The 25,248-nt window shown below is 40.4% G+C and overlaps 1 protein-coding gene across 2 annotated transcripts in view; it reads left to right on the forward strand.

The window, feature by feature from the left end:
• Positions 1–25,248, forward strand: part of LOC145284966 (translin-associated factor X-interacting protein 1-like) — a 378,099-nt gene that overhangs the window by 313,067 nt on the left and 39,784 nt on the right. For both annotated transcript variants that reach the window (XM_080134070.1, XM_080134071.1), the window contains exon 14: positions 13,213–13,319. In XM_080134070.1, the coding sequence (XP_079990196.1) occupies positions 13,213–13,319 (107 nt within the window). The remainder of the gene's footprint in view (positions 1–13,212; positions 13,320–25,248) is intronic.

Below are 25,248 nucleotides of genomic sequence, written 5' to 3' on the forward strand. Positions count from 1 at the left end.
GCCTCTGTCTCATCGACGAAACGTTGCATCTCTCTGCTTGTTCTACAAGTATTTTAATCGTGAATGCTCTGACGAACTGCAATCACTTGTGGCCCCACGACGTAGACACTCTCGCCAAACCCGACAGGCAGCTAAATCCCACCCCCACACTGTAGAGATCCCTAGATGTAAAAGATCTTTCTACTCCAGTAGTTTCTTCCCCAGAAATGCTAGACTCTGGAATTCCATTCCAGGCTCCTGCTTCCCTAACAGTACTGACATGCAGAAGTTCAAGTGCAACGTGAACCGACATCTTGCTGCCCAAATCCCTACATAGTGCCCCAGTAGTTGTTGCCTCTGATAGTAGCCCCCTACACCAAAGTGGCAATGTGCCTTGTTTGGGGTGAAAATGTAAAAAAACAAAAAAATTACCAGATGCACTCATATGCTTAAAAGAATTATCTATTACTAGCAAAGATACCCGCACTTCATATGGGACTTTGCTGTACTGTCAGGTAACCGCTTCGTGCGCACCCTTGCAGTAAGTGGATGCTGTAAGAGCAACAATTTCGTAAGGTGTTTAAAAACTTTTAACTATTTCCTGAAGTGACTGAAATCCAACTATAAACTTTAAATAAAGGTTGCACAATTGTTACACATAAAAATTGAAACAATTACAAAGAATCGAAATGATTTACATTTGTTAAATTGGTTGAGAGGATCAGGGTGGAGGAGGGTGATCTGTATTTAAATTCACAAAGAAGTTGGCCGGTGTCATGATAGTTGCCCCCAGGAAGGTAATGAATCCCAACTTAGTATACACCATCCCTAGGTGAGGGAGTTTATGAAGAGCCGCACTAAATATAATTTTAACCTTTGACCTTGACTTTGAAAAATGGTGTGCACTATCATCATTCCAGGTTTGGTAATGATCAGTCCAGTGGTGTGGGCTGTAGGAGAGTTGCACACACAGACACACACATGCAAACACTACTACTTTATATAAAGAGGTTTTTTTTTCTGACACTTTATGTGTGTCTGGATAAAACGTAGAAACTTCACAAAAGTAGACTAATAAGCTTGAACAATCAAATTCCATTTACAAAACACACCTGTAATATTCATTCTCTTGAGAATACCATTGCTTGAGGGGAACGGATAAGTATTTTTTTATTTCTTACTAGTAGTTAGTCACAAAAACACAACAAAACTAAATCAGTCAACTGCTGATGACGTTTTGCTTTAAGTTTTCTTTCTATGAGGTTGACAATAAAATTCTTGCAGTTTTTAACTTTTAAATTCAGATGAATTTATCTCAGCTCAAGCAAAAATTTATTGATCGTAACAAGAACCATTAGAATCAACACATTTTTGCCAATGCAAAAGAAGTGTATTTATGCCAGTACCATAAAAATCTTGCATTCTGGTGGCGTCGCTTAGGGTTTTGAAGCATTTCTCCTGCAGAAAGTTGTCGAGGTGCTTGAAATATTGATAGTTGATAGATGACAGGTCTCGAAAGTATGGCGGATGAGACAGAGTTTCATAGCCCAATTCGTTCAACCTCTGCAGGTTCGGTTTTGCAACGTGAAGTCAGGCATTATCATGGATGGGAATTGGGCCTTTTTTGTTGACTAATGCTGGGTGTTGTTGCTGAAGTTTCTGATCCATTTCATCCATTTGTTGACAGGACTTCTTGGCTGCAATGGTTTCACTTGCATTCAAAAAACTATAACGCAGACAATTAAACAGTCAGCATGATCTTTTAATGCAACTTTGGCTTCGGGAAATGTCGTGGAGCTTCATCGATGTCTAACCACTGAGCTAAGTGTTGCTGGTTATCATAAGAACCCACTTTTCATCACAAATCACAACCCACTCGAGAAACGGGTCGTTCTTGTTGCATAAAAGAAGGGAAGATGACACTTTATAATGACATTTTTTATTACTGTTATTATATTCATGAGGCACCTATTTATCAAGATTTTTTGTCTTTCCAATCTCTCTCAAGCGGTTGAAAATCGTTGTATACGTTACATCTAATTCAAAAGCAAGTTCTCAAACAGTTGTGTTTGGATTGGCTTCAACTAAGGCTCTTAATTGGTTGTTGTCAGTATTCGATGACTGACCACTACGCTCATCATCTTCAAGACACGTCGCCATCACAAAATTTCTTAAACCACCATTGTACTGTGCGTTCAGTAGTGGTTCCTGAGTCAAACGCTTTGTTGATATTCAACCAGGTCAAAAAAGGATTAATAGAGTATTGGCTCTATAATAATAAATACGAAATCTGTATGAACTAAGATATCATATTTCAATATATTTTATTAGTGCCCTAACACTAGTGGGCTGCTAGTATATCTAGAAAATAGGACTTCTTCACAGTTTATTTGGAGATAGATTCTTTTTTTTTCTTTTTTTTTTACATAGGCGTCACAACTTATCAAGGCCGAGAGGCCACTCAAGGATAAGGGTTAAAGAGTGTACAGTAGTCAAAAGAACAATATAGTAATCGATAGTAATGGAAGTTCGGTAAATTTGTTAACTTAAGTGTAACGGCTCATCAGAAACTTGTTCACGTTGGACTTGAAGACAACCATATTATAGACAGCTGGAAAGCAGGAAAACGGAAGACAATTCCACAGGTGTGCAGTTCTAAGAAAAAAACTTTGATCATGGAATCTATGTTTAGGTTTAGGCACAGATAAAGAGTGGGGGGAATTATTGATAGTCTTTTCAGCTAGACGAGTGTTTCTTGTGAAAGTTTGGCGAGGAGGGGAACATAGATTGGAACTCAGTCGAGCACTTGCCATGAAAATAACGATACATAAGAGACAAACTTGCAACATATCTTCTGTGAGAAAGAGGTTGCAGCGAAGAGAAAAGGACATCTCCTACGAGGCTACGAAGTCTATTTTGAACCCTATCAAGGCAGGCAACAGTATTCCATCCTTGGACGTACCTTGCTCTTATATAGATAGAGAATTGAATCAGCAGTGAGATATCTACTGGATCGATAGAAGGATCTGACCATTTTTCCAGCAGCCTTTGCAACAGATTTGATGTATGTATTCCATTTCAGATCAGGTGTAAAGCTCAAGCCCAGAAGTTTGTCAAAACTTGAGGCCTCCCCAAGACGAGAGCCATTCATTTTAATTGATGCCAGATGGGGATCAGAACGTTGATGATGTAAAGATAGAAGCTTGGTTTTAGATGCATTAAAAGTAACCAGCCACTCCTTTCCCCATTCTACAATGTGATCAAGATCAGAGGAGAGAGAATCGGAGAGAACTTGGTCGTTTACTGTCTTAGATGTGCTACCATAGATGGTAGTGTCATCAGCAAAAATGTCTACAAATGATGTAAGGATGTGATTTGGAAGATCATTAATGTAGATCAGGAAAAGAGTTGGGCCCAGGATGGACCCCTGAGGGACACCGGTATTAATACTGTGAGCTTCTGATATTGCCCATCAACTACTACTCTTATGAACCTATCAGAGAGAAATGATTTAATAATTTCTATATCGAAATATAATTTGAAACTTTATTGCTCACTTGGATGAGGATATTTCATTAAGATTGTGTGATTAAGATAGAGTGGGGTCTGTGTTTATGCTGAAAATCTTTTTAAAAAATTTCTATATTTCATTTTATTCCTAACTTTATAATTATAGAAAAAACAAAATGAATAGAAATAGTAATACGGGGTCCAGGACTAGGAGCAAGCAGACACAGCGATACTCACTTAATATGGGAAACGCCGTGTGTGTCTCAAAAGAGTTACCTTTTATACATTCTTTCTAGAAATATCACTGAACTTACTCTTCTCACCAAATAATTCCTGAGAACATTATTAGATTTCATCTTAAAATTGAATATTAGGATCTGTAAAACTAAGAATAATATGCAATATAGTTTAGGCGGTCACAATCAGTCATGAACGATGACAAGAGCCGAGTATGAAAGAAGGACCAGCATGTATAAACATCTTGTGTAACGTATTTATCGAAACTTTTGCTTTCTTGATTTATTTTCTGGATCGCTCACAGTCGAGAGCCAACATGTGCAAGTTTGCGTTTATGAAGACGAACATGTGTAATTTAATTGCTCACTGGTGAGAACACACATATTCCAGTGGTTCTCATGGCGGCACACTCTTGAGGTTATTTAAATTTTCACAGCACACTTATCATAAAAAATAGTATTTTCTACTCATAAAGTCTTTTTGCAATGAAATAAAAGAAAATCAAAGATTATATGATAAGAATTTTTATTCACATAAACCAACATATTCTGTATTCAATATCTCGTATAGAATAATAATGGTGAATGCCAGTGGGACAGTTGTGCCTGGTGTTTTTTAACTACTGCAGCAATATGTGGGCGGATGTGAGAGAGACACACTCTTTACTCTTCATCAATATTTTAAGTCTTTTACAATATTTTATTTTTAATGTTTTTAGGTAAGAAAATCCCCGTTCACACAGTACGTAGGTCGTAAGATTTTGATAGCTATTTTAGTTAGTTGGAATTGAGCGGTATCATCATGATTAAAAATTAAATGGTTGCATTAAACAAAATGTGTGTATTTGTGTAGTCTCTCGTGATCTTAGGGAATGCTTCAAGTCTTTTGAAAATGGAGCTTTCGATGACTTCGACAGCTCCGTAGTACCTATCCAGCCTCCTCCATATCTCCGATAGTCCTCGTTCTGGTTGGCTTGGTCCGAGGAGTGTCTACCGAGCCACTTGACCAACATGTCTATCTCCTCCCGGGGGGAGATTTTCAGTCCTGAGATGGCATTAAGGAAGGAGTACTTCCAGGCCTTGTAGTCCTTCGGTTGGTCTGAGAATTTCCTTAGATTTGAGGAGAGCACTTCCCAACGAGCCATGTATAGTAACAGGTCCAAAGTTTGATTAGAGGGAGGAGGCTGATAGTGTTGCCCGAGAGGAGAGGGAACTGGTTTCTCCGACTGCTTCAGGGAGTTCTGGCTGATGATATAGTCGGCGGTGCACTGCACGGCGTCGAGGGGGGTTGGGTCGAGCCTCGAGCCGGTTTTGTGGCGGTGAGAGGAGACAACCGAATCCTTGTCTCTGTTGGAGCCGGTGGCTGTGAGAGCCGCGTCTTTCCGGGCCTTTATTTTTTTTAGTTTCTATTGCCACTTCTTTCGCCCTAATGCGCAGCATTTCGAGCTCCTCTTCCAGGTCTGCCTCAATGTCGATGAGGGCAAGATGAGCCTCGGTATTAGCACGTGTTGAAGTGGACGACTTGGTTGAGTGCGAAACTTCCGACCGCGTGTGGTAGGAAGGAGAGGCAGACATATTGTCCAAGGTCGGCAACGTGGAGAGAGTTTATAATCCATGTAATGTAGAAAGTCTGTTGCTACACTCATGTAGCCACGTGGTTGAGAATTCTGCTGCTCCGTGTCCAATAACCCACTCAGTACAGGCACCAGAGATTTTTTTTACTGTTCTGCTCCTCAGCATTTATTCTTAGAAATTTTGCTTCAGTATCAGCGTCGATACATCGGCCGTCAGACTGAAGAAATCGTGCGTCAGGCAGGCAGTTTCAACTCAAATTAAATTGACATAACAACGTATTACGCTGAATATGCTTTATTAACTAGGTAAAAAAAATCTGAAACAAAACAAAAAAAAATAAGGGAATTAAAATTTAGATAAACAAAAATAAAGTAATAAATAAACATATATACATATAAGGCACTATGCGCCATTGAACTGTGCCAAGATAACGGTGGCATTATTTTGGAAGTTATTTACAACGTGGAGAAAAGAGAATATCGTAACTATTCCGTGCTTTCACCTAACAACACAGTGAAAGATTTTATATTTAAAAAATAGCTTGGTTAAACAACGCTTAACCACGTGAAACAAATCTGTCCAAGCAAAGGAACAACTTTAAATAGACTAAAGAAATTACAACTTGGTTCAGCATGGACCAAAACAACAAAAAAAAAGAAATGGAAATAAGAAAAACAAGTAAAATAAAATAAAATAAATAAAATGAGTGACTAAAAATATTGTCCGGCAAATAGGGCAAAAGTGTAATGTTCTTTAAAAGGAATGACGTATGCTGTATGGGGGGGGGCGATTGATCGGAGCGAAGAAAAAACGCGTGCGATGCGTCTGAAGTCACATTAAAAAAGGGCTCGCTTAGCCCTTCAAACCGGAAATCCCAACGAGATCTCGCCAATCACGAAAAGTGGGGAGGGAGGTGTCCGTATGAAAATAAATCTATATAAATATTTATTTGTCACTTAAAGCACAATGTTTACCCGAAATAGACGGGCTGACAAGGGGATAAATAAAAAAAAAAAATAATATTCAAGAAAAAGGCTTGCACAAAAGTTATTCACACGATACTCAGGCCTCTCTCCGGTGACGACCGACTGTGTCCCTCTCGCAAAAAACGCCCGGCCTGAAGACACAACACTCCCCGTCCAATGTAATTCATGAAATTGTATCTCAAGTGTAAGGGAACATGTTATGCGACGGGTTCTGAAGCAGGCACTAAAAGGATAGTCTCTGTGATGGGCCTAACAAAATGTCTGATACAGTCACCTTTTCGGACCTTTAGCTCCACCTGGCGAACCTTTCCGTCTTTGCTGGAAATGACCTTAGTTACCAGCCCTAGTGGCCACTGATTCCTCTTACATTCTTTGTCTTTGAGAAGCACCACATTTCCAGGGAACAGATTCGGGGTGCTTTCCCTCCATTTCCGGCGGGTCTGTAGCAGAGGGAGATACTGGGTTTTCCATCCCTTCCAGAAGGTTTGGGCAAGGTGTTGAACGTGTCTCCACTGCCTCCTAGAGGCATCTTTAGAATTAAATTCACCAGGTGGTGCTGAGAGCGATCCAACTTTCTGTGTGAGTAGAGTTGCTGGGGTTAGCAGTGCTGGGTCCTCTGGGTCGGTAGAAACTGGTACAAGCGGTCTAGAGTTGATAATGGCTGCTGCTTCTGCCAGAAAGGTGGTGAGCACCTCATTGGTCAGCCGAGTGCTGTTGTGTTGCGCCAGCATAGCGTCGAGGATTCTTTTTGTTATACCAATCATCCTTTCCCATGCTCCACCCATATGGGGTGCATGAGCAGGGTTAAACAGCCAAGTGCAGCCTGAACTTGCTAGATGGTTTTTAACTGCGTTGTAATCTAGATTGGATGTTATTCTCAATTCTTTTTTAGCTCCCACGAAATTGGTGCCTTGATCCGAGCGGAGAAGTCTGACTGGACCTCTGACGTCGAGGAATCTGCGCAGAGCATTAATGAAGCTCGAGGTGTCCAGAGACTCCAATACTTCTATATGAACTGCCCTGGTGGTCATGCATGTGAAAATGGTGGCCCATCGTTTGGAGTGAGCCAAACATCCCCTGGTTCGTCTAGAGGTAACTGGCCAAGGTCCAAACACATCCATGCCCACGTTGGTGAAGGGAGGGCTGAAATCCATGCGATCCTCTGGTAGGTTGGATAGTTTCTGAACTTGCACAGATCCCCGGAGCCGCTTGCATCTGACACAGAAATGAATTACTCTACTGATGCATCTCTTGCCACCGACAATCCAGAAGCCAGCTGCCCGAACCGCACCTTCTGTCAAATGACGTCCCTGGTGATGGATACTCTGATGGTGATGTCGCACTAGCAATGTAGCCACGTGATGTTTTCCGGAGATGATGATGGGATGCATCTCTTCCTGGGAAAGTCCTGCTCTTCGCATGCGCCCTCCAACTCGGAGGAGACCCTGTTCGTCTATGAATGGATCTAGAGTCTTGATTGCGCTGTCCGAGGGCAGTTTTTTCGACTCCTCGAGACAGTTAATCTCTGTGGCATAATCGTATCTTTGTGCTGCTTTGACCACAATGTTTTTTGCTTGGTTAAGCACCTCCACTGTAAGTGTTCTGCAGCAATGCCATCTGTTGCAGGCTTTGTTGATCGTATTTCTCTTGTTGAATGTTCGTGCAATATGTATTAAATGGGCTACAGCTCGCGTAACGGCAATCCACGATGAAAACCTCTCAAAGCGTTCAGAGTTAAGACAAGAAGAAGAGGTGTGGGTGGTGAATGTCGACACCACTTGACGGATCTCAGTGTCTTGATCGGGGTCGATTAGGTGATAAGTCTGGTTACCATCATCAGGCGTCGAGATAAAAATGCTGGCCCATTGAGCCATGGTGCATCGTGAAGTCGGATAGCAGGAACCGACCTAGTTCCACAGTCTGCGGGGTTTTGGTCGGTGGGCACATAATGCCACTGTTGGGGTTTGGACGTGCGGCGTATCCTCTGGACCCGATTGGCGACATAGATGTAAAAGCGTCTTACCTCATTGTGGATGTAGCCAAGGACCACTTTGCTATCCGTGTAGAAGGTGGTGTCAACTTCCATGTCCAGCTCCTGGTGTACAAGGTCCGCTAGTTCCACAGCTAGCACGGCTGCGCATAGTTCTAATCTTGGTATGGAAGCCTTGGGCTGGGGGGCTAACTTGGTTTTTCCCATGACGAAGGCAGTTTCACAGCTTCCATTTCTAAAGGTTAGCCTCAAATAAGCAACAGCTGCAATGGCCTTCGTAGAAGCGTCTGAAAAAATGCAAAGCTCTCTACCTATCGCGGTCGAAGGGGACATAGTGGCATAAGACCTGGGTATCCGTAGGTTGTGCAAGTCCTTCAGGGAGTCCCTCCACGCAGTCCATACCTGATGCCTTTGTGGTGGTAGTGGAGCATCCCAATCGTTGTTGTCCATGGTCAGGGTCCTCAAAATAAACTTGCCTTGAACCGTGACTGGGGCCACAAATCCAAGTGGGTCGTAGAGGCTGTTGATGGTCGACAGAACGCCTCTCCGCGTATAGGGTTTATTGGGGTCATCCACCGTGAAAAAGAAGTGGTCGCCTTTTGAATCCCAATTAAGCCCGAGGCTGCGCTGCACTGGTGCTGCTTCGTCCTCCAGGTCAAGGTCTTTGCTTTCAGTGGCATGGTCTTCAGGAAGGAATGCTGCCATGACGGCACTCTTGTTGGACGCTATCTTGTGCAGTCTTAGGTTAGATTCAGCTAAGACAGATTTAGTTTTCTTCAGTAGGGAAATTGCGTCTTCGACAGTGGGAACGGACTTTAAGCCATCGTCTGCATAAAAGTCTCGTTCCACGAATTCTCTAACAGCCTGGTCGGAGTCTGGGTGTCCTTGTTGCACTGACTGCCGAAGACAGTATGTCGCCACTGCTGGTGAAGGCCTGTTTCCGAACACATGGACGTTCATCTGGTATTCTGCGACAGCTTTGGTAGTGTCGTTGTCTTTGAAGCAAAGGAATCGCAGGAAGTTCCTGTGCTCTTCCTTCACCCGGAAACAGTAGAACATTTGCTCTATGTCCGCCATAACCGCGACTAAGTCTTTTCGGAAACGCATCAGGACGCTTACTAGTGTATTGATAAGATCAGGCCCAGTCAATAAAGTATCGTTGAGCGATACCCCATTGTACTGGGCGCTGGAGTCAAACACCACTCTGATCTTTCCGGGCTTCTTGGGGTGGTATATTCCAAACATGGGAAGATACCATCTTTCCTCTTCAGTGGCTAGGGGAGGGGCAACCACAGCATGCTTATTTTTTAGCAACTTCTCCATAAAGAGAATAAAATCGTTTCTCAACTGCGGTTTTTTGTCGAACTGTCGAGAAAGGGAAAGAAGCCTGTTGATAGCCTGGTTTCTGTTGTTTGGGAACCGTTGTCTGAAGGGTTTGAAGGGTAGTGGGGCTACCCAACTGTTGTCGGTGTCCCTTTTTAAATCTTGGTCCATGATCTCTAGGAATCTGAGATCCTCGACAGAGGGTGCTAGAGTTTCATCTTCCTTCGTGAGTCAGAATACTGAGTGACCCAACCTTTGATGTTCGGGCTGTTGTACGACAGCTAGAGGACCGTATGTTTCCTTAACGTGGATTAAGTTAGGGCATGGTTCAAAGATAGAAGGGGAGCTTCTACAGAGCGTGTTAGTGAAGAAAACGCTCACCTTTCTGTTTCTCGTTCTACCGGGGCAGATATCACCTACCACAATCCATCCCAGGTCCAGTTTTGTGCGTGGGGAGCACCAGGTGGGCCGTTAATAGTCTTTCGCACCTTGTGAGCCTCAATCACATCTCGCCCCAGGAGCAGTAAGATGGGTGCCTCCGGATCCAGTGCAGGTACCTTGTTTGCGATGGCTGCTAAGTGAGGAAGATTTCGAAACACTTCATGTGTTGGTATCTCCGATCGGTTGTCCAGAATGTCGTTACACTCGATCAGAGTTGGCAGGGTGTAGGTGGCCTTTCCGTCAAGCGATTTCACACTGTAACCTAGGGCTCCCCTGCCTGATGCTTCCGTGGTTCCGGCGCAGGTCCTTAGGGTGTAGGTTGAAGTGGGGCTCTGGTCATTGAAATAGTCGAAGAGTTCGGAGCGAGCCAGGGATTTGTTGCTGTGCTCGTCGATCACAGCGTATGCTTTGAGTGATTTCTCTTGACCCCTTAAACATATGTTCACGAGGCAGATCTTTGAGCAGGACCGCCCGCTCAGTGCATCTCCGCAGATCTGTGAACAGTTTGTCGATACATTTTCCCTCTCCCCGCTGTGCAACGGCAAGGGTTTGGTGTCGGTTCGTTGAGGTGTCGAATGTGGATGGATGGCAGTTGCGTGGTTGTCACTGCCACACTCTGAGCACTCAACGATGGCGTCGCATTCCTTAGCCGCATGCTTTGTGGTGGAACAACATCTGAAACAGATCCCATTTCGTCTGAGGATGTCTTTTCTTTCGGACAAGGGTTTCTTCCTAAAGGCCCAGCAGTTTCGAAGAGGATGAGGTGTCTGGTGGATGGGGCAAAGCTGGTTGCAGTCCTTTGTGTTTACTTCGAGACTTGGTTCACTTTCTCTGGCCTTTGAAAGGGTTGGATGTCTCTCGTCCGGTAGAAGCTGGGATCCGTTCGGTCTTCCGCTTGCTGTCTTATGAACGCGGTAAAGGCGGAGAATGGGGGAAACGACACTTGGTGCTGTCGTTTGTATTTCGCACCATACGATGCCCACTTGTCTCCTATAGAGGGCGGAAGCTTGTCAACTATTGGCCAAATGCCATGGGCAGAGTCTAAAGCAGAAAGACCGGGTAAATCTCCACCTTCCTTGAGAGCTTCAACCTCGGCGAGCAGATCACTTAAGTCTCCGAGCTTTGTGTAGTCTCTCGTGATCTTAGGGAATGCTTCAAGTCTTTTGAAAATGGAGCTTTCGATGACTTCGACAGCTCCGTAGTACCTATCCAGCCTCCTCCATATAGTCCTCGTTCTGGTTGGCTTGGTCCGAGGAGTGTCTACCGAGCCACTTGACCAACATGTCTATCTCCTCCCGGGGGGAGATTTTCAGTCCTGAGATGGCATTAAGGAAGGAGTACTTCCAGGCCTTGTAGTCCTTCAGTTGGTCTGAGAATTTCCTTAGATTTGAGGAGAGCACTTCCCAACGAGCCATGTATAGTAACAGGTCCAAAGTTTGATTAGAGGGAGGAGGCTGATAATGTTGCCCGAGAGGAGAGGGAACTGGTTTCTCCGACTGCTTCAGGGAGTTCTGGCTGATGATACAGTCGGCGGTGCACTGCACGGCGTCGAGGGGGGTTGGGTCGAGCCTCGAGCCGGTTTTGTGGCGGTGAGAGGAGACAACCGAATCCTTGTCTCTGTTGGAGCCGGTGGCTGTGAGAGCCGCGTCTTTCCGGGCCTTTATTTTTTTTAGTTTCTATTGCCACTTCTTTCGCCCTAATGCGCAGCATTTCGAGCTCCTCTTCCAGGTCTGCCTCAATGTCGATGAGGGCAAGATGAGCCTCGGTATTAGCACGTGTTGAAGTGGACGACTTGGTTGAGTGCGAAACTTCCGACCGCGTGTGGTAGGAAGGAGAGGCAGACATATTGTCCAAGGTCGGCAACGTGGAGAGAGTTTATAATCCATGTAATGTAGAATGTCTGTTGCTACACTCATGTAGCCACGTGGTTGAGAATTCTGCTGCTCCGTGTCCAATAACCCACTCAGTACAGGCACCAGAGATTTTTTTTACTGTTCTGCTCCTCAGCATTTATTCTTAGAAATTTTGCTTCAGTATCAGCGTCGATATATCGGCCGTCAGACTGACGAAATCGTGCGTCAGGCAGGCAGTTTCAACTCAAATTAAATTGACATAACAACGTATTACGCTGAATATGCTTTATTAACTAGGTAAAAAAAATCTGAAACAAAACAAAAAAATAAGGGAATTAAAATTTAGATAAACAAAAATAAAGTAATAAATAAACATATATACATATAAGGCACTATGCGCCATTGAACTGTGCCGAGATAACGATGGCATTATTTTGGAAGTTATTTACAACGTGGAGAAAAGAGAATATCGTAACTATTCCGTGCTTTCACCTAACAACACAGTGAAAGATTTTGTATTTAAAAAATAGCTTGGTTAAACAACGCTTAACCACGTGAAACAAATCTGTGCAAGCAAAGGAACAACTTTAAATAGACTAAAGAAATTACAACTTGGTTCAGCATGGACCAAAACAACAAAAAAAAAGAAATGGAAATAAGAAAAACAAGTAAAATAAAATAAAATAAATAAAATGAGTGACTAAAAATATTGTCCGGCAAATAGGGCAAAAGTGTAATGTTCTTTAAAAGGAATGACGGAGTTCAACGTACTTCATGCTGTATGGGGGGGGGCGATTGATCGGAGCGAAGAAAAAACGCGTGCGATGCGTCTGAAGTCACATTAAAAAAGGGCTCGCTTAGCCCTTCAAACCGGAAATCCCAACGAGATCTCGCCAATCACGAAAAGTGGGGAGGGAGGTGTCCGTATGAAAATAAATCTATATAAATATTTATTTGTCACTTAAAGCACAATGTTTACCCGAAATAGACGGGCTGACAAGGGGATAAATAAAAAAAAAAAATAATATTCAAGAAAAAGGCTTGCACAGAAAAGTTATTCACACGATACTCAGGCCTCTCTCCGGTGACGACTGACTGTGTCCCTCTCGCAAAAAACGCCCGGCCTGAAGACACAACATGTTGATTTATTTCTTTATCGCTCATGAGTGAGAGCAAACATGTGCCAGTTGGCATTGGTGATGAGGAACATGTTTGATTTGATGGCTCATTGGTGAGAGAGCACATATGCTATTCGTTTGATGGAAACGATGACACACAAAGTTTCGTTTAACATAGAATGTTACACTTTGTATTTGCAGGATGATGAAGGAGAAGTCGGTCCATTTTTAACAGCGATCAAAGACTGGTTCGATTCTCTCAGAATGGAATTTTGTGAACTTGTCAGCAAGGAACTTGATGAAAACAGGTAATGCATTGTTGGTTTTTATGTTTCCTCTATTCGCTTTTACTCTTTTTTCATCCCAAGCAAGGTACATTGCCGCTTAGAACATAAGGGGCTACTATTTGGGTTCATGCCTAACAGAGGATTGTGAGGAGTTGAGCAGCAAGATGTTTGTTCACATTACATTTAAACTTTTGCAGGTTAATAAAGTCAGAGAAGCACAAGTCAGAAATGGAATACCAAAGTCCAGCAGTTTGAGGGAGGAAACCATTAGAGTAGAAGGTTTTCTGGCATTTAGGGACATCAGCAGTAAAGGGGTGGGATTTTGCTGTGATACAGAAATAACATTTTCTCTCTTTGTACATCGACTATTCTGTTGACCAATCAGGTGATATTAATTATAGCTAGGTAACCGGTATAAAACATTCTACAGGAACACTATCACTAAAAGACATTGGCAACCTTCACGAGTTCCCACTTGTGATTCACCAATGGCCTTCTAGAAAGAAATCTTAAAAGAAAAATATTGGGGAAACAAATGATAACAAAAATCATCATGAATGATGCTCAGCAGCAGCAGCAGCAGCAACAACAACAACAACAACAACAACAACAACAACAACAAAAAAAAACATATTCACAATAACGACAACAAGAAGCAACTTCCAATCCTGACTGCAACACTCTACTAATTATCATCATTCATTACAGCAGTTCCACTCCAGCTCACAACTCCAACACTGATTTCGTGACAAGAGTAATAACAGCAATAGCAGTACAGCCAATTTTATTAGTGATCCATATAGAATATGAGATTCCAATACTGCTAGAAATCATCATCATCATCATCATCATCATCATCATCATCATCTACTGCAACAGACCTACATATTATGATTCAATGAGCCTCTATTTACTTGTCTCCCCAGGAAGGCAGAGTAAGACACAAGGTCAGATTTTTATGTGGTGCAAAATCCAACTCACTAAAAAGCGGCACTCCTGATTATGCACAAAATAAGATTAGTCTTATTCCAGAAGTATTTGTCTGTCACTGATCGATCAAGAACTAAACAGATGAAGTGTGTGAGGTCGCCACGCTAATCAAGACCCTTGATTCCAGTAAAGCAACTGACGGTATTCCAATTATAGTGTTGAAAAAGCTTCAACCAGAACTTGCCCCCATACTTACAAAATTGTTTAAGCGTTACCATAAGGAGAAGTGCTTTCCAACACCCAGGAAAACCTCATCAGTATGCCCTGTATTTAAGAATTCAGGTGATAAGTCATCATGATAAGAAACATGAATTGGAACAATTATATTGAAAACATTGCTAGGGCTGCTACGAAAAAGGTAGGCTCTCTCTACGGTGCTAGAAAACTACTGACACCTGAAAGTATCCTGTACCTCTATAAGGCCACCATTCGCCCATGTATGAAGTATTGTTGTCACATTTGGCCTGGTGCATCTGCTGCTAGTCTCTTGCTCCTAGACAAGGTTCAAAAGAGAGTCGCCAATCTGATAGGCCCTGAACTGGCATCTAAGCTTCAGCCTCTATCCCATTGACGAAACATTGCATCCCTCTGCCTGTTCTACAAGTATTTTAATCGTGAATGCTCTGACGAACTGCAGACACTTGTGCCCCACGACGTAGACACCCTCATAAAACCCGACAGGCAGCTAAATCCCACTCTACACAGTAGAGATCCCTAGATGTAAAAGATCTTTCTACTCCAGTAGTTTCTTCCCCAGAACCGCTAGACTCTGAAATTCCATTCCAGGTCCCTGCTTCCCCAACTGTACTGACATGCAGAAGTTCAAGTGTAACGTGAACCGACATCTTGCTGCCCAAATCCCAACATAGTGCCCCAGCAGTTGCTGCCCCTGATAGTAGCCCTCTACACCAAAGTGGCAATGTGCCTTGTTTGGGGTGAAAATGTAATTAAAAAAAAATTTAAAATAATCTCCCTCTCAGTACAGACTAATATGTCTCCTGTGTGTCATGAGTAAGTTGGTTGAATCCATATTAAATAGAGACCTCAGCAGAAATAACCTTCTTAGTGACATGCAATATGGTTTCCATTCTGCCAGATCTACAGCAGATGTGCTAATGGTTATATCTCATAGGATTAGTGAATCTCTCGACAAAGGCTTCCCTTTTAGGTCAATTGCTCTTGACATATCAAAGGCCTTCGACAAGGTATGGCATAAAGACCTACTTCACAAGATTTCCAGCTACGGTATAACTGAAAATGTTTTCTCAATAATTAAATCATTTCTCTCTGATAGGCTCATAAGAGTAATGGTTGATGGGCAGAAGTCAGAGGCCCAAAGTATTAATACTGGAGTACCTCAGGGGTCCATCCTGGGCCCAACTCTCTTCCTGATCTACATCAATGATCTCCCTAAACACATACTTAAATCATTCGTTGACATCTATGCTGATGACATGACCATCTAGGGCAACACATCAAAGGCCGTAAATGACAAAGTTCTCTCTGATTCTCTCTCCTCTGATCGTGAACGCGTAGTACAGTGGGGGAAGAGGTGGCTGGTTACCTTTAATGTATCTAAAACCTAGCTCCTATCTTTACATCATAAATGCTCTGATCCCCATCTGGCATCAATTGAAATGGATGGCTCTCATCTTGGGGAGGCTCCATGTTTTAATAAGCACCTGGGATTGACCTTTACTCCTGATCTGAAATGGAACACGTACATCAAGTCTCTTGCTGGGGTTGCTGGGGAAATGGTGGGATCCTTCTATTGCTCTAGAAGATATCTCACTGCTCATGTAATTCTCTATCTACATAAAAGCCAAGTACGTCCAAGGATGGAGTACTGTTGCCACATCTGGGAGAAGCTAAAAGCAGCCTATCCTGCCTTGACAGAGTACAAAATAGACTTTGTGGCTTAGTAGGGGATGCCCTTTTCTGTTCCCTGCAGCCTCTCTCTTACAGAAGAGATTTTGCAAGCCTGTCTTTGTTTTGTCGTTATTTCCATGGCAAGTGTTCGTCTGAGCTCCAATCTCTGATCCCCCTTGCCAATCTTTCACGAAAACCCCCCGTCTAGCTGAAACCACTGTCAATAATTTCCCCCATTCTTTATCTGTGCCTAAATCAACATGTAGATTCCATGAGCAAAGCTTCTTTCTTAGAAGTGCACGCCTGTAGAACTCTCTGCCGTTTGCCTTTTACCCACCTGCCTAAAAATTGATGTCTTCAAGTCCAACATAAACAAATTCCTGATAAACTGCCCCTTAAATAAGACACTTTATCAAATCTCCATTACTAACAATTACTATGATATTATCCCATTTACTACTGTACACACAATAACCATTATCCCTGAGTGGCTTCCGGGCCTTGATAAGTGGTGACTACCATGTTAAAAAAAAAAAAAGTGCAGTATCAGAACAAATACTACGTTCTGGTCATAAACAAAACGTCATTGAAACATGGAATTGAAGTAAAGACTTTTATTTAGTCATTCAAAATAAAACGATTCTTTTTTTTTTTACACGTTATTTTCATTGTTTTCATTTTTCATCATTTATTTATTATTACTTGTGAGTCGTGTCACCCTAATATGATTTTTTGTTATCTGTGCGATGGCATCTATTATAAATTGGTAATACCTGACGTGATGTGCCACAACAATTAAGTAGACATATTTGCATACAACACCACCATAAGAAAACCGACTAGATCAGATTTTATCCAGCAATTTGAACAATAACCCAGCCAAAACAAACAGCATAATTACTGATTCATTAACTTAATATTGATGGGTATAAGTCAAACTCAACCAACATTTCTTGGTTCTTACATCACATTTCAAGGTCTACCAGCCCTCTGCAACAACAATACCAACTCTTAAACAGTTTTCCAGTATACAAAATATCTAGAATTTCGAATAATGAAAACATCAGCCACAATACTGGGGAAAGAAATCTCTGTAGTTTAAAATGAATACGCATGTATGTTTAGTAAATACTTGCTTAATACCATTTGGAAACTCTGTGACAAAAGATTTATCAATGTTTGATGCTGCAATCATCTGACAACAGTGCAAACTCACCTGCACTTGTCTCATTAAATTTGCAGACCGACGAACTCAGCCATGATAATCAATAAATTAATAGAACCAACTCGTCCTTTCCTTGATTTCCCCAACCGAAATGCAATGTATTCATTATTTATTTGTCTGACTGAAATAAAAATGTGTCTTTATAATTTTTACACATGAATTTGTCTCCTTTTGTAGTCATGCTTAATCTCACCTTTCATATATATTTCTATTTACAAGCAGGTCTTGTATTATGATAGTGGGCTGAGCCATGTCTATCCCATCTGTGCCATGACCCCTGCTACAGTCAGACTGACTTCTTATTTATCTCCCATAAGTACAGAGTTAGACACAAGGTCGTTATTTGCATTGACTTACGCCATCCTATGCCAATAGGTATAAATAAAATGTTGACACACTCCAGAAGTGGTGCTGTGATTTTGTCATGTGCTTTGACAGCTGTATATATAGATATATCCATATACAACACCTGGTAATCACAAATAATCACCCATCTTGCACTGTCGTGAGTATATCGTATAATGCATTCTGTTTTTTATGTGAGAAAAATTGAGTTCCTAAAAAAGAGTTATTCTGGATTGGAACAAAAACAAAATTACTTCATATTTATTTATATATAAGGTGCCTTCAATAAGTTTCCAGACTTTGTTTGAATGGGCACTTTTATTGATAGTACACACATGAAACTGTAGTCTCCTTCAAAGTAATCTCCTCCGGCCGCAATGCACTTGTTTTACCATTCCAACAACTTATCGAAGGCTCCATGTAAGTCCTGTGGTTGGGCATGTCAATGTGTTATATAGTGGTTTTATTATTATTATTATTATTATTATTATTATTATTATTATTCTTGTTGTTGGTGTTATTGTTCGTTGTTGGGAAGTCTTATTAAAAGTGAGTCTTAGAGAGTCTTATTAAGAGAGATGTTGCGTTCTGTGTTCGTGTTATGAAGAGATTCATATATATAAAATGTTCATACTTAGAAGTGTAGTAGAAGCTCTTAGAGTGAGGAGACAGTGTTGAGACAGTCTTAGTGTTCACATTGTAGATATGAGATGTAGAGACATTGTGTATGTGAAGACATTTTAAAACACAGGATATATAAGACATATAATGACAATTTCACTTTACCTTTTGGTATAATTACAACACAAAAACGACTTTTATAAAAACACATGACGCGTTTATTTCCATGGACCGGTCGGTGGTTTTCTTAGTCAAGAATTCAAAGTTTTACATTTTATGTTTCAAAGGTGACCGTCTCGCTTGCAGACGTTCGACTGTCCATCTCTGGACTCCAGACTGTCGTCTGTCGTCCTCAGACTCTCTCTGCTTAACTCTAAAGTTTCTAACTTCCCATTTTCCATGACGTCATACACATGTTAAAACATGCGTCTTCTTTCACGTGTTCTGGAAATGCGTGTCCAAAACTTTTTCCTTTGTTTACAAAAGGAATTTTAACCTATATTTCCAGTAACCTATATTTCCAATATGTTAAAAACATGTTTATTAAATTATCCTATAGTTGCATTCCTCAATTCAATTTCATAACAGAATAGACAAATACACATTCCTTTTCTTAAAACTATTTTATCTCTAAGCTAAACAATGGTTTGTTTTTACATTCCATTTTCTAATTCTCTCTCGTAATCTATTTCTAAACCTAAATTACGAGGTTCGAATTTCGTCTATTCTATTTCATTTTCATTTTAACTAAATCTCTCTATTTTTATACTTACATGAAAAGGGGACAGCCCTTATCATGTAACAAATAGCCCTCATCACAGCCTCTTCCATCTCCTCAATTGTCTCATAACGACAGTTTCTAAGGTTTTCCTTGAGGTTAGGAAATAACCAAAAGTCACAGGGAGCAAGATCGGGAATATAGGGAGGGTGAGGAACTTTCTTGATGCCCATCTTGGTCAAATAGTCTGTGACAAGGATAGAGCACCTTTGGAACTAACTTTGCACAAATCTTCCGCATTTTCAGTTCTACGTGAATAATTGTATATACAGTTCCCACACTGGCATCAAACTATGCACTTATTGTCTCTATAGACATACTATGCTCCTCATCCATGAAATTCTTTATTTGGCCAATCAACTCTGGTGTTCTAACTTCCTTACTCCTCACACACCTCTCATCATCCGTCACAAACTCTCCGCCTTCCTTCAATCTCTTATGCCATTCAAAAACTGATGCTTGATTTATGTAAGATTGTCCAAAAAACAGTCTGAAACATTCCATACATTTCTGCTGCAATTTTTCAAGTTTAAAACAAAATTTTATTGCATGTCGTTCTTCCAAAGTGTGCTCACATCCAGATTGCGTTTTTGAACTTCACCAGCTGTGACAATCAGGCTTTAGTAGGGTGTATTTTAATTCCTACTGTAGCTGTTCTTTTGAACCTAAAATCATAAAAATTGGTCAGTTGTCTTATAAGATATATAGCAATAACATACTAAATTTTCAAGAGTTGACATCAATTTTAAATGTCTGTACAAAAAGTCTGGGAACTTATTGAAGCCATCTCGTATCATATTAAAGCATATTTTATTTTTATGACCGGGCAACAGCAGGCAACCTGCTAGCACACACATATATATATATATATATATATATATATATATGTATATATTGATTTATCATTATCATTCACTTGTGCTTCTGAATTAAAGAAAATCTTGAATTATCAAACTAACAAGATAACACAAAATCGAAACTATATAACTTAGAATTGCACATCACGTAGGTCTCATAATAATAATAATAATAATATATAATTGTGATACCGAATATTCCACTTAATTATTTTGGCTGTACATGTGTTCAGAATTTTTAATATTCTTTGTTGATGTGGCAACCATTTGTCTTTGTCAATTATTGCTATCATTATATGTATATATTGGAAAGATAAATTAATAAGTTTGTTTAGACATACATTTAGTTAATCTATAGTTTATAAAAGTATGTTAGAAATATGTCGAAATACACAAAAAGAAAATAACTGGTAGAAATGACCTTCAAATAACAATTGCAATTACATAAGAACATGAATATATTGTTAAACATGCAAATATGTGTAAATGCACAGAAGATGTAAATTTACTTTCATTAAATTAGCGTCACTTTGAGAATAATGTGTAACGTAGGTTCGGTCTCAAAACAAAAATAATTAAATTCGAATGAGCTTTCCTTTCGTTTATTATTTTCTTTCTGTCCATCTTTACACCAGCTTAAAAGTCTCTCGCTGCAACATGTCCATCCAACCTGTATTGTGTTTCTCTTTCTTTCAACCACACGCTGGCCACAACAGACTCATGCTTTCCTTCACTTTACATATTCATCTCGTTCGGCATCAACTTTTTTCTACCTGTCCATTTGGTGTTCTTTTTCCTTTTTCTTTTTACACCAAATTTCCTAATTTGCATATGCGTTCAAACACTGCTCCTGCTGCTAATACAATCACTTGCCATCCATTCTCTGGCTGCTGCTGACATCTTGCCATGCATTCATATGTGCACTGTTAAAAATGCAGAACAGTATCCTTTTTTATTTGACAATAGTCTGCAGATCAGTTGGCTTCATCAGCAAAATAACAAAACAAAGCCATTAAATATTTATTTATTTGCTGACTTTTATCCCCATCTTCATAGTTGTTGTTTCACAACGTTTCGGCAAACTATTTCTCTGCCCTTCGTCAGATGGTTTAACCGCAACAGAATAGGAATGCTGAATCTCTTCACTGTATCCTCAGTAATTACTGCCTTCTGTAGTTGTTGTCTTCTCACCACGTTTTGGCTAACTAATCTTCTGGTTGGCTTTGCGTAAGATTGAAACTTATATCTTCAGACAATCCTCACCTCGAACAGTAGAGACTCAACGTCTCTATCCACTGAACAATATACAAATTACTCATCTCAAAAGATTCCAATAAAAAATTAAGCCATAAAAGTTCAAAACACGTTATTAATGAAAAAGTGGTTAAAAATTGCATCAATAAGAGGATGAGCCTCATTAGCAAATTTTTCACTTTGTCGCATAGTGCCATCTTGTGTTGACAGAGAGATAACTCTGGCTTGACAACAATTTTTATAGTTGGATCTTTAAGATTTATAAAGTTATTATTTAATATTGTCTATTCTTCTGGGTTTGACCTTTACTCCTGATCTGAAATGGAACACGTACATCAAGTTTGTTGCCAAGGTCGCTGGAAAGATGGTTGGATCCTTCTATCACTCCAGAAGATATCTCACTACTGATGCAATTCTCTATCTATATAAAAGCCAAGTACGTCCAAGGATGGAATACTGTTGCCATATCTGGGCAGGAGCTGCTAAAAACAGCCTCTCCTGCCTTGACAGAGTACAAAATAGACTTCGTGGCTTAGTGGGGGATGCCCTTTTCTCTACCCTGCAACCTCTCTTCCACAGAAGAGACGTTGCGAGCCTATCCTTGTTTTATCGTTATTTCCATGGCAGGTGCTCGTCTGAACTCCAATCTCTGGTCCCCCCTCGCCAATCTTTCATGAAAAACACCTGTCTAGCTGAATCCACTGTGAAAAATTTCCCCCACTCTATATCTGTGCCTAAATCAAAACGCGGATTCCATGAACAAAGCTTCTTTCTTAGAACTGCATGCCTGTGGAACTCTGTTGCGTCTGCCTGCTTCCCACCGGACTACAACTTGGATGTCTTCAAGTCCAACGTTAACAAATTCCTAATGAACCGCCCCCTTAAGTAAACACTTCATCAAATCTCCACACTAACATAATGTACTCGCAATAACCATTATCTCTGAGTGGCTTCCGGGCCTTGATAAGTGGTGATCACTGTGTAAAAATTAAAAAAATGCTCTGCCTTCCCAAGATGCCCTTCGCGTATACAAATGTTATTGTGTTGAAGTCTATTAATGTTCCATGATCATCTAAATGTGTTGCGTGCATGTGTGGCTGACATAACATAAACACATGTATTTCGACCTTTTCAACTTTTCAACTGTGTTGTTGGTCTTTTGGTCCACCTGGAATTCATTTGTTCTTGGAGGGAAGCTAGAATCTGTGGATGAATGCATTTCAACTCTAAGACGATGGTTGCTTTTATTTAGTTTTTAATCACTTTCCAGGTGTTGATCGTAGAAGAATGAAAAATGAGTATCTTTGCTTGGGTGGTTGATTCTAGTCTCCAATTTTGAGAGACGTCAGCCCCCTTCCAAGGAAGGGAGGATAATCGTTAACCCATCCGCTCTTCTCAACGTTCAAATTCTAACTTGACTCTACGTCCAGCCAACCTGAACATGTTACGGCAAACACGTCCTTCCGGTCTGCTATTTTTAGAACTTCCGGTGCAACTTGTCCATTTTATACCTCAATAATGTTTTGACAACATTTATCAAAACATAGCTTCACATCTCATCTCTTGTTTAGCTCGCCAGTTAGGTAGATAGATAGATTGAAATAGATAGATAGATCGATATAGATACACATAGATATATATAGATAGATCGATAGACAGATAAACAACAGATAATTTCTCATGTTCCACAACTATATGACACTAAAACGTGTTACGAGCTCGCCAGTTTGATAGATAGATTGATATAGATAGAAAGATCGATATAGATACATACACACATATATATATATATATATATATATATATATATATATATATATAAATAGATCGATAGACACTAAAACGTGTTACTAGCTCACAATACATACATATAATCCCTGTCTAACAATTCTTTTTATTTCTTGGTGAACATACTTTTTCAAATAGATAATCCCAACATTGGTTTCAGCATTTTTTAATACTACTTCATAAACATTTCTTATTTTGATTACACGTGTGGATGGAAGGATTTGGAAATTTATTTTTATTCGTGAGGACACCCTCCTTTTTCATTGAATGAAAATTGAATAAATATATTACACTCCCTCGTCATTGTAACGTTATATATGCTGTGGTAATATTAATCTTATGTTTACTTTGATGCAGATGAATTCAATATTGGTCTTAATATGTATTATCTGGTGAACTATAAAAGAAAATATTCTTGAAACTAATTTGATGTAACCAGGTTGACAATAGTAGTTTCTTGTCAGCCAAAAAAAACAGTACTTGACCTATTAACCTCCGGCAACATCAGTTTAGACAGCTTCACCCCATCGCTCAGTGCTTTTTGGCTACAAATTGTCATACGTGTGTGTGCATATGTGTGTGCACACATGACACTAATTGATTTTTAAAAGATTTTGATAATTTACATTTAATTCTTGCAAAGTATTCCGTTTAAAACATAGAACATTGAGAATAGGGTTCTAATGTTTTCTAATTACATTTTACTTCAATTATTGTTTGTAAGACATGCACAAACTAATGACGTCACCGCTTCAATGGCAGGCATTAGAAGTTCTGACTAATCACTTAATAAAAAAGAATATAATTTCATTAATTTACGAAACTCTAAAAGGTTTAACATGGAAATAAAGCACATAAATTACATTTTTGAGTGTTTACATGTAAATACATAAATTTATCTAAAGCATATATTCATTAAAAAGAATACTTAACACTTTTTAGTTTCTCCCGAGCAACACGTGTGATGCTAGTTACTAATAATTTCAAATACCTTTTTGCTGAAATTTTAAATCGAATGGCAAAAGATGTAAACTCTGAGTTAAAACAATTCCCCCACTAACCAAAAATCACGAGGTTGTTTGCTCAGCAACCGAGAAGGCTAACATGCTTGCCAGTCGGTTTGCCTCAAACTCCACACTGGACCCTTCCAATCACCCCCTACCTGAATTTCCTATGTGGACACACGCCACGCTAGACGATCTGAAAATCACCCCTGCTCAGGTGCATGCTATCATAAAAAACCTTGACACTTCAAAAGCATGTGGACCCGATCTCATCCCAGCTGTGCTATTAAAAAAGTGCTCAGCCGAAGTAGCACCAGTTCTCTCCAAACTCTACAACAAAGGCCTTAATGAATCCTGCTTTCCGGGCTGTTGGAAAACTGCTTCTGTGGTACCAGTATTCAAGAATTCTGGTGAAAGAACTGACCTATCAAATTATCGCCCCATTAGCCTCCTCCCAGTTTTCGCCAAAATCACCTTACAGATGCTAAACTTCTGACTGACAAACAATATGGATTTAGACAAGCCCGTTCCACAGCAGACATCCTCACTGTAATCTCTGAACGTATATACCATTCACTGGACAAAGCGGGGGAGGGCAGAGCGGTAGCTCTAGATATATCTAAGGCTTTTGACAGGGTATGGCATGAGGGACTCCTCAGGAAGATTAGATCATACAGTATCACTGGTAGAATACTTAATATAATTAAATCCTTCTTAGATAAGAGAAAAATCCAGGTTGTCTTCGACGGTTGTACATCTAAACAATATGATATAAATGCGGGGGTGCCCTAGGGGTCTATTCTTGGTACTCTACTGTTCCTGATATTCATAAATGACCTCCCCGACAAAATTGCCTCTGAGATGAGTATATATGCTGATGACACCACAGGCACGACAGGAAAACAAATGAACACATATCTAAAGAAATGGCAGAAACACTAGAGGATGGCCTCCAATCTGTAGTGGAATGGGGACAAAAGTGGATGGTCACATTCAGTGCTACCAAGACTAAACTAGTTTCATTCAATAATTACAAGAATCCCTCTCTACCACCTATAGCAATGGCCAACGACTCTTTATTTGAGAGTGCATCTTTCAAAATCCTTGGCCTAACGTTCATAGAAAACATGAGCTGGAACAATTACATTGAAGGCATTGCCAGGGCCGCTGCAAGGAAGGTGGGGTCTCTCTAACGTGCTAGAAAACTACTAACATCCAA

This window comes from Euprymna scolopes, chromosome 9, assembly GCF_053919585.1.
Source record: "Euprymna scolopes isolate OS-2025 chromosome 9, ASM5391958v1, whole genome shotgun sequence".
Classification (NCBI taxonomy): Eukaryota; Metazoa; Mollusca; class Cephalopoda; order Sepiida; family Sepiolidae; genus Euprymna; species Euprymna scolopes.